Source organism: Sarcophilus harrisii, chromosome 5, assembly GCF_902635505.1.
Source record: "Sarcophilus harrisii chromosome 5, mSarHar1.11, whole genome shotgun sequence".
Lineage (NCBI taxonomy): Eukaryota > Metazoa > Chordata > Mammalia > Dasyuromorphia > Dasyuridae > Sarcophilus > Sarcophilus harrisii.
The window spans coordinates 13815044-13829657 of NC_045430.1; the positions used below are offsets into that span (position 1 = coordinate 13815044).

The 14614-nt window shown below is 43.6% G+C and overlaps 1 protein-coding gene across 2 annotated transcripts; it reads left to right on the forward strand.

Annotated features, from left to right (window-relative positions):
• Positions 1-6793: 6793 nt before the first annotated feature.
• On the forward strand, positions 6794-14446 carry LGALS2 (galectin 2). 2 transcript variants are annotated; one of them, XM_012550656.3, is made up of 4 exons: positions 6794-6876; positions 10302-10384; positions 13155-13314; positions 14255-14446. In XM_012550656.3, the coding sequence occupies exons 2-4, from the start codon at positions 10308-10310 to the stop codon at positions 14399-14401; spliced, it is 384 nt and encodes a 127-aa protein (XP_012406110.1). In that variant the 5' UTR covers positions 6794-6876; positions 10302-10307; the 3' UTR covers positions 14402-14446. The 2 variants fall into 2 exon arrangements, with proteins under 2 accessions (XP_012406110.1, XP_023360230.1); XM_023504462.2 differs by having other exon boundaries at positions 6810-6885.
• The last annotated feature ends 168 nt before the right edge of the window (positions 14447-14614 follow it).

A 14614-nucleotide genomic window follows, 5' to 3' on the forward strand; every position in this document is an offset into this window, starting at 1 on the left:
TCAGCTACTTACTGGCTAAGTGACCACAGGACAAATCACTTAATCTCTCTGTGCCTTAGTTTCCTGCTATGAAAAATAAAAGGGTGAACTCAATGGTCTAGAAGACTTCAATCAGCGCTAAATCCATGATCCTATGACGCAGCTAAGTGATTTTAATGTCCATATCATTCCAAGGATGCTCCGGAATTTCTCTTTAATTTACCAAGTAGTTATGGAGCACCCACTTTGAGCTATATAGTACTGACATAAAAATAAAAATGAAATTGTCCTGGTCCTTAAAGAGCTTCTATTCTACTAAGAAAAGAGAGAGAGGAGATGAGAGCACACAAGCAGATAAATCTGGAATGCATACATAGAAATTTTAGAGGCTGAGCCTTAAAAGGAGGTCAGAATCCCAAGGGTTGGAGGAGAGAAAGGAGGGTGTTCCAGGCCTGGGAGACAAAAGACCCAGTCTGGAGGTAGAATGTGATTTGTGTATGGTGTGGTTGGGTACATAGTGAGTATATCAGTATAATTGGAATGTGGAATATGTGAAAGGCATTGATGGGAAATAAGTTGGAAAAACAAGTTGGAGCCAGATGGATTGGATTCCATGACATGTGAAATGCCAGAGGCCTTAGGGAGTCAGTCAACTTCTTGAGGTAGGGCATGACCTAACCAGATCCGCCCTTTGGGACAATTCTTTGGCAGCTAAAGGAAGGATCAGTTGGATTAGGGAGAGACTGGAGGCAGGAAGAGTGGGTTCTTTCTGTAGCCCAGGGGAGAGGGGATGAGGGCTGAATCAGGGTGGTGGCTATGTGAGTAGTGATAAGGGGTTGAATGCAAATGATAAAATCCACAAGATTCCATAACTGTTCTTAAATACTGTTATCAGACTGAAGTTAAGGCTCATCCCAAGGGCAATGGAGAGGCCTTTTGTGGGTGGGAACAGGTTCAGATTGTGACCAGGGAGATATTCCAAGGACTGGTGTGTATGCTGGGAGGAGAAAATGGGCTAGTCATGTTGTGAATCTGAGGGATCCCCTTGGGGAGAGTCCTGGGGTTCCACTGAGAGCCAGAATGTAATATCAGGTAAGGCTCCCAGAACTTTGGGTGGACTCTGTGGCAAATTCATGGGAAGGCCTAGAAGAGAATCGTGGGCTTGGATGGATTTCACTCTCCCTATGGCTGGGTGCTCCCAGGACCTAGCATAGTGCCCAGTACATCGGGGGCTTGGTGTAGAAACCGACTTGGGTGTCAGAGGGCTTGGGTTCAAATCTCAACTCTGGTACTTCCTATATGATGGAGGCCAATTGATTCTTCTCTCTAGGACATCCTCCTTGAAATGAAGGCATTCATATGAAAATATGCTCCAAATCATTATTAATCAGAGAAATGCATATTAAGACAACTCTGAGATACCTGTCACTACGCACTACACACTTGTCAGATTGGCTAGAATAACAGGGAAAGATAACATGGAACGTTGGAGGGGATGTGGGAAAACAGGGACACTGATGCATTGTTGGTGAAATTGTGAACACATCCAGCCATTCTGGAGAGCAATTTGGAACTATGCCCCAAAAGTTATCAAGCTGTGCAGCCCCTTTAATTCAGTAGTGTTTCTACTGGGCTTATACCCCAAAAAGATACTAAAGAAGGGAAAGGGACCTGTATGTGCCAAAATGTGCCAAAATGGCAGCCCTGTTTGTAGTGGCCAGAAGCTGGAAACTGAATGGATGCCCATCCATTGGAGAATGGTTGGGTAAATTGTGGTATATGAATGTTATGGAATATTATTGTTCTCTAAGAAATGACCAGCAGGATGAACACAGAGAAGCTTAGAGAGACTCACACAAACTGATGCTGAGTGAAATGAACAGAACCAGGAGATCATTATATACTTCAACAATGATACTGTATGAGGATGGATTCTGATGGAAGTGGATCTCTTTGACAAAGAGAAGATCTAACTCAGTTTCAATTGATCAATGATGGACAGAAGCAGCTACACCCAAAGAAAGAACACTAGGAAATGAATGTAAACTGTTTGCATTTTTGTTCTTCTTCCCGGGTTATTTATACCTTTTAAATCCAATTCTCCCTGAGCAACAAGAGAACTGTTTGGTTCTGCACACATATATTGTATCCAAGATCTACTGTAACCTATTTAACATGTATAGGACTGCTTGCCATCTGGGGGAGAGGGTGGAGGGAGGGAGGGGAAAAATCGGAACAGAAGTGAGTGCAAGGGATAATGTTGTAAAAAATTACCCTGGCATGGGTTCTGGCAATAAAAAGTTATTTTTTTTGAAAAATGAAAAAAAAAAAAAAAATGAAGGCATTGACTTTGAAGGCCTACGATTACTTCCAAGTGTAAATCCTATAAGGTTTCAGAGGTCACTTAACGGAGCTTGGCGGGCACCATTCTCCTGAGATTGGTGAGGTTCTAGGTGCCAGGCAGCAGAGAAAGGAACCTTCTGCTTCTTCTTATCATCTCTGATGACCTTTGGTTAACACTTGGACAGCCTTTCCATGGAGCGCAGTGTTAAGGGGTAGGTCAATTCTCCGAGAGCCTCCACAAGCTGTGGATCATCGCATTTGAAGGAGGGGCAGCCTTTGATGACGTAGATGTTAAATCAGATAAATTGGAGGCAGGGGAAGGGGAGGGAGATCAGACAAAGCAACGGCCTCTCAGTCAGAAAGATCACAGAATTTCACCTGCCTCTCAGTCTCCTTGTGTCACTCTGGGTGGGATCTCTAGCAGCCACTGTCAAGTGGCTTCCTGTTGTTTCAGCAGCTCTCCGGAGAATTCCAAGGAAGCAGCTTCTCCCAAGGAACCAGCTTCTCCCAACAAAGCTGCTTCTTCTCCCAACGAAGTAGCTTCTCCCAACGAAGCTTTATCATCTACAGAGGTAAGTTTCCAGGGTTTCTGTCCCACCTCCTCCAAATCCTAGTTTATTTTATTTATTTATTTATTTTTACTGAGGCAATTGGGGTTAAGTGACTTGCCCAGGGTCACACAGCCAGGAAATGTTAAGTGTCTGAGTCTGGACTTGAACTCGGGTCGTCCTGACTTAAGGGCTGGAGCTTTATCCACTGTGCTATCTAGCTGCCCCCCTTTTTAGATTTAAATTCCCAGCTCAATCCCACCTTTTGACATACTCCTTCCCCTTCTTCTTTGAGTAGGAAGACCTAAGATTCTTTTAGGGGGATGAGGATGAATTGGGGTGGTGGCTATGGGAGTAGTGACAGGAGGTCAGGTTCAAAAGATGAAATCGATAACTCAGCAACTAAAACTACGGTCATTAGACTACAGTTAAGGCTCATCCCCAAAACAATGGAGAGACCCTAGTTCCCCTCCCTGCTCTGTCCTTAAACCCAGCTTCCTGTAGCCCTTCTGAGCAGTGACCCCCTGCCCGTGGCTTATTTTCTCTCCAGTTGTTGAATGTCAGCGTCTCGTCTCATCTCCTCAAAAGTCTTGCTTAGCTCCATCCCCTGTGCTGCTGCTATCTCCCCCATGGTGCTTAGCACTGTGCCAGGGCTACCTACCCCCTCAGTCATTAAAATAAGACCATACTCTTTGTACTGGTCAAAGGCTTTCACATAATGTTGTCGCTCAAATCGTGGGCTACTTGCTCCAAAATCCAAGTATAGCCTATCAGGAGTCACTTTTTAGGGCATGTCTCTCCCTCTCTCCTTCTCTTTCTCTGTTTTTTTCTGTGTCACTCCCCCATTTCTATCTCTGCCTTTATCTCTCCCTTCTTTTTGTCTCTCTCTCTCCCTTTTCTTTGTCTCTATCTGTCTCTCCCTCCACTCTTGTCTCTGTCTTTTTCCTATCCTATTTCTGACTCTCCCCCTTCCACCCCTGTCTGTCTCTGTCTCTGTCTCTCCGTCATAGTTACAGAAGCTGGGGGCTAGATGATCTCTAATATACCTTTTACTTTTTGAAGGCCCAAGTTCAAATCCAGCCTCCGATACGTCTTAGCTGTGTGATCCTGGCAAGTCACTTATCTTCTGCCTCAGTTACCTCAACTGTTAAATGGGGACAGCAATAGCATTTCTCTCCCAGGGTTGTGAGGATCAAATACGACAATAATTATAAAGCATTCGTGTGCTTGGCACATAGCAAGAACTATATAAATCTTAGCTCTTGTTATTATTGGGAGCCTGTGAGATCTCATTTTAGAGATCTAGATTCAGCCTATTCAGAGCTATGTTCTACAGCTTACATTTAGGTGATGGCAGGTCCTCTTCTTTCATCCTAATACTGGTCTATGGAGAATCAATCTCATTTCATAGATGAGTCCTAGAAAAGTCATTTTTCTAGGCCACAGAGTTAATGAGACACCAGGATAAGGTAAAGACCCATTTCTCTTGATACCCAGTCCAAGCCATTTCAGGGGCACTGTGTTGTTTCCCATACACATTCTACGGAGAATGCCCAGTCTGTTCAGGAGAGGGCGGAAGGCGGCTATTGGATCAAAATGTTATATATACGTTGTTAGGCAAGGTCCATTTTTCTTAGTTATTTTCTTTATTACAAGGGAAAGTTCAATCCGGAGAGGAGTAGGGAGGGTCACTATTTCCAAAAATAGTTATAAAGATGAAAAGAATTAATAAAGTGGGAGTACAGCATGGAAAAGGCGCAGGATTTGGCTCAAGAGGAAACCGGCCAAATCCAAAAGCATTTATTAAGTATCCACCATATGTGTCAGATACTGGGATGCAAAGAAAGGGGGAAAAATCCCTTTTTTCAAGTAGCTCTCAGTCTAAGGGGGAAGCATAAATGGGGTACACATAAGATAAATTGGAGGCGATCTCTGAGGGAAGGCAGTAAGGTTAAGGAGGACTAGAAAAAGTAACTTGGAGAAGGTGGGATCTATCTGAGCTCTGAAGGAAGAAGTCAAAAGACTTGATCTAGAAGCTCTGTTGCTTATTACCTGTGTGACATTGAGAAAGTCACTTTCCTCCTTGGGACTCGGTTTCCTCATTTGTAAAATGAGGCATATTGGACTAGATAATTTTCTCTAACTCTGTGTATAGGATCCTGTGAATTTATTAAAAAGAAAGAACTCTGCCCCAGAGCTGGTAAGTCCAGTGGCCTCCAGATTTGTTTTGCTTGTAGAGAGTGCACTGGTTGAGAGATAACATAGGTAAGGATGCGAGCCTTGCAGTCTGAAGACCTGTTTTTCAAGTCCTGGCTCAGATCCTTTTTCTGCAAACCAGCTGATTTTTCTTCTGCTCTTTCTAATCCTTATCTTTCAAATAGGGATGGTAGTAACTAACACTTAAAAAGCAGTCAGAAGGTCTAGTGTATAGAGTGCCTGGCCTGAAGTCAGAAAAACTTATTTTCATGAGTTCAAACTTGGCCTCTGATACTTTTTAGCTAGGTGACCTTGTTTGCCTCAGTTTCCTCATCTGTAAAATGAGCTGGAGAAGGAATGGCAAACCACTTCAGTATCTCTGCCAAGAAAACCCCAAATGGGGTCATGAAGAGTGGGACACAATGGGAAAAACAACTGAACTGAATTGGATAGCACTTAAGACTCCTTAGCTCACTGAGTAGTAGGTAGGAAAGCTCTTTATAATCCTCAAAGCACTTCTTACATGGGAATTAGCATTAGAAGAACTACAGGCTTTGAGCTGGAAGGACCTGGAGGGATGCTTCAGGCTGATTTTAAAGCAGGTCTGGAGAAGGGGGTTTTCCCAAAATCATAGAGATAACAAGTGATAGAGGTGAACTTCATACCTGGATCCTCTGTCTTCCAGTCCAGGGGTCTCTCTTCCATACCACACTGCCTTAGCCTCCATGATGATGTGGTTGATATAGTAAATAATGTGGTTTGTAGGCTCAGGCATCAAATGATGTGATTTAGGAGAGCATCAAATGTTGGGGTTTGGTCATGTGATGAATTCACAATAGCCACTCTCTTTGGCAAAAGGTCGTTTTATTTAGAAGAATAAGTTTACAAAAATAGAGTTGGGAGAGCACAGAGTAAGGAAAGAGATTTTAATAATTAATGATGGAAAAACAAGTTCCCTAATGGAACTCACAATTAGCCGGGAGAAAGGAAATCCCCCATGAGACCGGAGTATGGCCTTAGCTGGAAGCACCCTAAGAGAGTGAGTTAGCTATAAGAAGGACACCTTAAGGCATGGTGGGATTTGAGTGGAGAAACACCATATGGCCTGGGGGAGTGATAAAAGGAAAGATACCATGAGCAAAATGTCATGCTGGCTTGACCCAAAGATGTTCAGCAAAGAGCATAGATCATAGAGAGATTTATAGGAGAAATTTAACCTTGCAAACGGAAATCATGGGATTTCTGACAGGACAGTGCAAGAAAAGGCTGTCTGTGACTCCCACAGGGTAGACCTCGATGGTTGTCATAACTTGGATTTCTCAGCTGGAAACAGCAAGGTGGGGCTATGAGATTAAACTGATCCTGATCCAGGAAGGCAGAAATATTAAAAGCATCATTTTCAGATGATGATATAATAAAAATTACATGTAATAAAGGGCCATGGAAAGATGGATTAAAAATTATTTGGAAATTAAATAATTTAATTCTATGGGATTCTAGTTCCAGGGTTGACAGGCAGATGGGAGGAAGGGGAGCAAAAGGTACCTGACCCCAAGGTCATATGGGAAGGAAGAGGCATAGATATTGTGTTTGTTCTTCAGGAGATAAAGATGGGAAAAGGATATAGTCTTAGCAAGCTCAGGCTCTTTGGGCAAAGTCCCCAAGTTTGTAACCTTCCCTGAGTTAATGTGTAATCCTCTACCGGGACAATTGGGAGCTGTAAGTTCCATGCTTCTTCTGGAGCTTAGAAAAGATCTCCCCAAGTTACCACAAACAGCAACCGGCAATTGACACTCCATCTGTAAGAAAGGTATCTGAGGTAACCTCAAAGCTGGGGTGGGGAGGGCTCTCTCCCACTCTTCCTTTGCCTTGTTTATCTTCCTTTTGGGTCTCTCTATCCCGCTCCTACTCTGTCAATTCTTGGGGAATGAGATCATGGAAAGGACCCTGAATTTGGCATCGGGACACCTGGGTGCCAGTCCAAGTCCTTCCCAATGTCACTTTGTGGTGGACAAGTCACAGAGCTTGTGTGGGCTGCAGTTTCCTTATATGGAAACCCCTGTTCACCTGCCAAACCTGTCTCTAAGAAAGGGTTGTGAGGGCCCAGTGAGAGAAGGGATGAGAAGGTGGCTCTGATCATTGAACCTAATGGTGAGGAAAATGAGACCCAGAGAAAGAAATCAGTTCACCCAAAGGATTCAGTAGCAATTAGGATTCTTCCGGCTCGAGTCCTGACTCTGGCCCCGGGGTCCTTTTCATCTGACCCTTCTGCTTTATGCCTTTGCATAAAATGTTGATCCTCTCATTCCTGGAATTGCATACCTTTTTCATCCTTCTTTCAAAACTCAATTTTAATACTACTTCCACTTGAGGCATTTCCTGGTATCCCCAACTGCTAATGGCTCCTCTCAGTAATTGTTTAATTGTTTTCAGTCTTGTCTGATTCTTCTTTTTTGATGAAGCAATTAGAGTTAAGTGACTTGCCCAAAGTCACACAGCTAGGAAGTGTTAGGTGTCTGAGGTTGGATTTGTACTCTATCCAATGTGCCATCTAGCTGCCCCCTGTTGTGTCTTATTCTTTATTAGCCCATTGAGGGTTTTCTTGGCAAAATCACTGGAATGGTTTGCCATTTCTTTCTTCAGCTCATTTGACAGGGAAGTGAGGCAAACCAGGTGGAGTGACTTGCCCAAGGTCACACAGCTATTAAATGTCAGCAGTTACCTTGCAGCTTTTTTTGTATAAATTCTGTACATGGGTATATGTATACACGTTATTCCCCCTAATAGAAAGCAAGTTCCCAGTGCCTAGCATATATATGCCAAGTGTTAAATTATCACTGATTAATTAATTCGGTCCTTACTAATTTCCCTGCTCTTGGCTTCCAAAATTGCCATTGGACAAATTGAGACCTTCTCTGGGGGACTCTACTCGCCCCTCCATTTCTTCTTCTAATATAGGCAGAATTCTGTAGATTTTCTGGCTCCTTCCAGCTCTCAAATTCTGTGATTGGGATGTGTGTGAGAGAGAGAGAGCACAAAGATGCTCACAAGAGCAAGGATGTAGAAATAAAAAGTTCTTTTGAGGTCATCTAGGTCAACCCCATTTCATTGACAGATGAGAAAACTGAGGCAAGAGGGGGTGATTAGTCTGAAATAGGAAGTGGAAGAGGTGGCCTTCAAACCCAACATCTCTGACTTCAAATCCATTGTTGTTTTGACTGTTCTATGCCAGGCTGTTGAGTGGAAAATGAACAGTTCATATATAGGCTGGGATGTCTGTATACATTTAGGGTAGGAAGACAAACCAGTCTTCCCCTCTCATGTGTCAGCATGCCTGAAATCCCACCATTAGTGCTTAATTTCTTTGCCTTCTCTAGTCCTCTCATTTAAAATATCAAGGCCCCCAGGAGGAGGAACACAGCACCTTACAGCTATTAGCTCTATAAGATAATCATAACAACAATTGCTTACTTTTCTGTGCTACTTTAATCCGTTCAACATTATGTCTGTTGTAGGAGCTCAATGCTAGGCACCTTGTGGTTTCCTTGTGCCTTTCTCACAGTAGCTACTTAGGTATAGGGTGCGGGATCTGTGGTGAATCACTTCATTTCTTTGAGTCTCATCTCTAAAATGAGATTGGACTAGAAGATCTCCAAATATCCTCCCAGCTTGATTTAAATCAATAATTTATTGATTTAAAATTTATTTAGTTGATTATTTTTTTTATTGATTTAAACTAAGTGCTTATTTTTTAAACACCTACTATTTACCAGATATTGCTTTAAAGGGGTGTATGGGGTGTTCAGGGAGGATTAGCAACTCGGCTGGGACGGTTGCTCATTGACTTTTGGTGTCCACCTTCACTCAACCCTTACCTGTGACCCCCAAAAGCTGTAGTATTCACTGCAGGCACACACTAGTAAGCCATTTTGGTAGATGGTCTAAGCCAGGTTGAAAATAATCTCATACCCATTGGTGAGGTAGGGAAGTACCTAGACTTTCCCAGACAGAACATGTAGATAAGAACAGTTTGTTCCACTGGCCATGAAGACACTTGAAGTAAGTAGGCAATGGGGAGTGCTTATGTTGAGGTGTGGATCGAATATTGAGGAGTCGATTTGGGATACCTAAATGAAATTAGGGTTTAGTTAAGGTCTAGTGGCAGGTTTGGGGTACAGAGAGTCAAACAGCTCCCCTGCAAACCCCTTGGATTTGGTGCAAGGATACGGCCGTATATGAGGCGAATTCCCAATAAAAGCATTTATTGGCCCGGAGAGCTAGATTGATAAGAGGTTTATTATTGAGTTTAGAAGTAGGAGATAGATGAAGGTAGAGACAAGGAGGACACTAGACAGAGGGTCCTCACATGGCTGGCATGTTTGGAATCTCTGCAAAGAGGGGTTGCCAGGGAGGCCCTTTTGTAATGGGAGACTTAGCTCGAGGGGCTTTTGGGTGTAGCCCCAAAGTTGGCTCAGATCCGGTTGGGGCTGGGACAGGTCTGGATCTTCTATTGGAATTTGGGACCAGGATTTGTGAGTCAAAGGGTAATTTACATTATTAACTAGGGGGAGTTGGGAATCAAAGATTGGAATCTGCAGTGTCATCCCTGCATCCTGGGGCATTGACTTTTGTCTTACCGCCGGATCTTGATTCTAGAAGAGAGAGGGAGGCTGATGACCTTGTGCTTCCTCATTCACACACAAGTCAAGATATGACCCATGACGTCATTATACCGGGAGACAAAAAACAGGTTCTGCTCTCAAGAACAAGAAATTGTTGGGGGAGCAACAGCCAACAACTATGTACAATAAAGATGTAGATGGGAGAAGTTTGAAATAATCAACAGAGAAAGACACTTGGCATTAAGGGGGATGGAGAAAGGCTTCTTAATGGATGCGAGGTAGCTAGTATGTGTGTTATTATATACATTTTGTAGATAACAAACCAAGATTCAGAGAGTTGAAAGTCGGCCCCAGGTTACCCAGGTAGAAAATGTCTTTATGGGGAGATTCATTTTCTCACTACTAGGAGGCAGAAGGATCTCTGGGGGTGAACATGAAGTCAGCAAAGAGAGAAGAGGAGGAGGTGATTAAAAAAAAAGCCTGGGTCCATATTGGCCCCTGAATGCTTTCCTTTGCCCTCTGAGGTTGGGGGGACCATAGGTGGTGACATTCGGGGACATGGCAGGGAAACTAAAGCTGCTGAATCAGTGCAAATTTCTCCTCTTTGGGACAGGATAAAATGGAAGCTTACCAACTGGAGATGATGCCGGGAATGACGCTGAAGCTGAAGGGGAAAATTACTGACGATTCAGATGGGTAAATCTAGGGGTTGGGGGATGGGATGGAGAGCTGGGGATTATCTGGGAATTCTCAGAGCCCACACTTGAATCCCTGCCAAGGAAGGTCCTCAGTTTTGGGGTGGGACCTGAGTTCAATTATGGTCTCAGACACTTAACATTTCTTGGCTGTGTGACCCTAAGCAAGTCACTTAATCCCAATGGCATTAACAAACAAAAAAAAAGAAAGAAAGAAAGGAAAAGAAAAGAAAGTGACATGACATAACTAACAGGATGTTTATACCCAAGATAAATCGGGAAATACTCACCTGTCATTGATTCTACTTGCCTAGCCCAGTTGAATTTCCTCTTTGGGTGCTGAAAGAACTGGAAGGTGGGGTAATGGGGCTGGCAGAAATGTTGGAAAGGTTATGAGAAACGGGAAAGGAACTGTGAGATCGGAGGACAAAGCTCGTCCTGATTTTCGAAAAAGGGAAGAGAACAGTGTTTGCAAACTCTGGCCCAGTTGAGACTGACTTGGATACCTAGGAAAATCTTAGATCATTAAGGAGATGGTTGACAAACATTTAGAAAAGGAAATGATGATTACAACAAGCCAGCAGGATTAGGGGTAGGGTTTATCGAGAATACATCATGCCAGGCTGAAGTCATTGCTTAAAAAAAAAAAGCGTATTTATTGATTGTTAAACTTGTAGAAAGCTGTGAATAGTGTTTGGTATTGTTTAGTCATTCAGTCATGTCTGCCTTTTCATGACTCTATTTGTTTTTCTCTTACCAAAGACACTGGAGTGATTTGCCATTTTCTTCCCCAGCTTATTTTTTGGATAAGGAAACTGAGGCAAACAGGGGTAAGTGACTTGCCTAGGATCACAGTTCATAAGTGTCTGAGGCTGATTTTGAACTCGGGAGGATGAGAATCTTGTTTACTTAAATTTTAACCAATTTTTCAACCAAGTCATAAAAATAACATATTCTTCTTGTGAAGAAAATGGAGTTATAAAGAAAGAATTATAACTCTATAATATAGTTATAAATATAGAATATAAATATAGAATCCAGCAGTCAGATGGAAACAGACCTTGGGTGAAGATCGTTGTCAACATGAGAAGAAATCTCCAATGAAGGACTCCAGGGTTCTGTATTGTCTAACTTGTTTGTTTTGTTTTGTTACCAATGACCTGGATAAAGGTACAGACTGTATTAGTTCTGCACATATTATCACAAAGCTGGGAGAGCTAGCTAACATTGGATGGCAGTCAAGGTCCAAAAAGATCCTGATAGACTAAAGCATTGGACTCAGTGTAATAAGATGAAATTCAATGGAGATAAATGCAAAGTTTTAGGTAAAAAAAAAAAAACAATCAACTTCAGAAGTATGAGATGGAGGTTAGACATTATTTATTCTGAAAAACATCTGGGGGTCTGAGAGAACTGTAAGCTCTCTGAGTCAGCAGTGTGATATAGCAGACCCAAAACTAATGCAGCAGTGGGTGGTACCGTGCATAGAGCCCTAGGTCTGGAGTCAGGAAAATATAAGTTCAAATCCAGCCTCAGACACTTGCTTAGCTGTATGATCCTGACAAGTCACTTAACCCTTATGTGCCTAGTTTCCCCATCTGTAAAATGGGAACACACTAGAGAAGGAAATGATAAAGGATTCCTTTTCCTGCAAGCTTGTGGGATTGGCTTGGTTGACCCTCTGGTCCTTGCCTTCTGCCCATCACACAGACTGCTGCAGCTCATTGCTTTGTGCCTCCTCAAAGGGAAAAACAAACTTGCTAATGAATGATATTGAGAGTCTCATTTCTAGAGCCCCTGCAGGTGGCGGTGTGGGATAGTAGTCAGAGCAAGCCTCCAAGGTCCAAGTCCCATCTTTGATGATACTTACTGACATCTGACATCTGGCAAATCACTAACCTTAGTTCTCCGGGCAACTCTAAGACCTTGAGTTGTAGGAGAAGTGCCAGCCTGAGGGAGTATCCAGGAAGCCCTGAGTTTCCTTTCTCGGGGAAATCACAGGTCCCTTTAGGGGGACCAATCATGGCAAGGGGGGAGTACAAGTCCAGATATGGAAACTGAAGCTCGGAAAGATTAAGGACCTGAAGGCCATACACCTAGAGGGCAATGTGAATAGAGCACTAGCCTCAAGAGCATCTGAGTTCAAATCCAGCCTCAGACAGTTAATACTAGCTGTGATCCTAGACAAGACATTTAACCCCAATCGCCTTACCCCCCAAAAACATACAAAAATCTCTCATGATTGCAGACCTGCCATTGTCTCCCCCACCGTCCCCCATTTCCTCTGTGCCTGTGCCTCTTGGCATGGGCTGTCTAGAGAGATCCCTGACATAGATGATGCTTGTCCCATGCAGACTGGCACTAAACACTGACTTTACCCCATGAATGCCATCAGCTACAGGAAAAGCTAATATAATTTGCCAAGTCCGTGAGCTTTCAACTTTTAGTAAAAAGTAAATCTTCCTGGGATTCTCCTCCTTTGCCAAAGACCATTCAGCTCTCTTGGGATGGAGAAAGCCTCTGGTCAGTGCCAGGCTTTTCCAGTCAGAAGACCTGAGTTCAAATCCCACGTTTGCATAGCTTTAGGAAAACTACTTAAGCAGCACTCTAGGACTTGGTTCTCTGACATGTAAAAGGAACTGCTGTCACTCGGCCTTCAAAGCTTCTTTAAGCTTGACTCTCTGGGATCTCTTGAGGACAAACCACTTCTCCTATCCTATTCTCAAGGCTCAGACTGATCATTCACTCTCTTGTCCTTTAACTTCCGACAGCTTCGTGATCAATCTGGGCCACAGCCCCAAAGATATAGTGCTACATTTCAACCCCCGATTTGAAGAGGACGTCATCGTCTGCAATTCCCAGGTGTGCGGCAAGTGGCAGAAGGAGTATAGAGACGATCACCTGTGTTTTGAACCAGGGGACGAGATAAAGGTGAGAACATGGAGTGGAAGTAGGGGTAGGTCCAGGAGGAAAGGCTGATGATAAGAGCTGTGGATCTTGGAGCAAAAGAGACCTGCATTGCAATTCCACCCCTCACACTGGGTTATTTCACTTGGGAATCAGTTTTGTTAAACAGGGAGGATAATACCCATGATGCCTCTGGAATAGGATGACTGGTGAGGGCAGTGTGTGAAACCCTTTAGACACCTTCAAGTGCTAACAAGTCCTAATAAGATTATCGAAGATGAAGGTCAGGTGACTCAGGCAACAAAGGACATAGTGTGAAAAGTCCATGATTTAGAACCTGAGAGACCAAATTCCAGTTCCATCACTTACTTGCTTGTGACCTTGGGCAGATGGCTTCACCTGTTTGCATTAGCTCCCTTATCAATAAAATGAGGGAGTTGGATTAGATCCATATACTTTTTATGTTCTCTGGACAGTTATTTGAGGGTCGGGATCACCCCCAGCACAAAATAAATGCTTATGAGGAAAAACTACTTCATAAATCTAAAGGGCCCCATAGAATCTTGAGCTATTAGGATCCTAATTCTTAAAGATGGAAGGAGACTTGGACATCATCACCTGCTTCTATTTTGCCAGTGTGGAAATTGAGGCAAAGGGGGTGAAGTGACTTGTTTAGGGTCATTGAAGATGAGTTTTCCTCTGTTACTTAGGAGGAAATGGCTCCTGTCTCATCTGCCAGACCCCACCTCTACCCGCCAGTCCCAACAAGTGCAGTGAGTCATATGGTAGAGTGCACGGGTTTTGGAGCTGAGCCATGTCTGACTTTACTTTTTGGACAAATCGTTTCATCTGGTCTCAGTTTCCTCATTTGTAAATAAATGGATTGGACTCCACCCATGGTCCTTTGCTTGTTTGGGATTCTTGGATGACCCCTGGCTTTCCTTCCCTTCTCCCTCCTCTGCAGCTTTTAGTGACCTTTGACGAAGATGAATTTCAGGTGAAGCTTCCTGATGGCTACCAGGTGACATTCCCCAACCGGGAGAGTTGCTGCCACATCTCCTACTGCTGCGTGAAGGGCGGTTTCAGTCTCACCGCCTTCAAGCTGGAATGAGGGAGGACAACAATGGGGGAGCTTCCCCCTCCCCCCTTAGCCCCACAGAAGTCCCGATTTTAATAAAGATTTTTTTCTTAGCACCCAGACTCTGCTGTTTCCAGGAGTTCGGGCATGTCTGCTTTTGCCAACCCCCACTTGGTTCTTTTCCATCCCCTGGATAGCCAATAATGGGCACTGGGAGGGAGCTTAGAACAGGGGATGTCAGAGCTG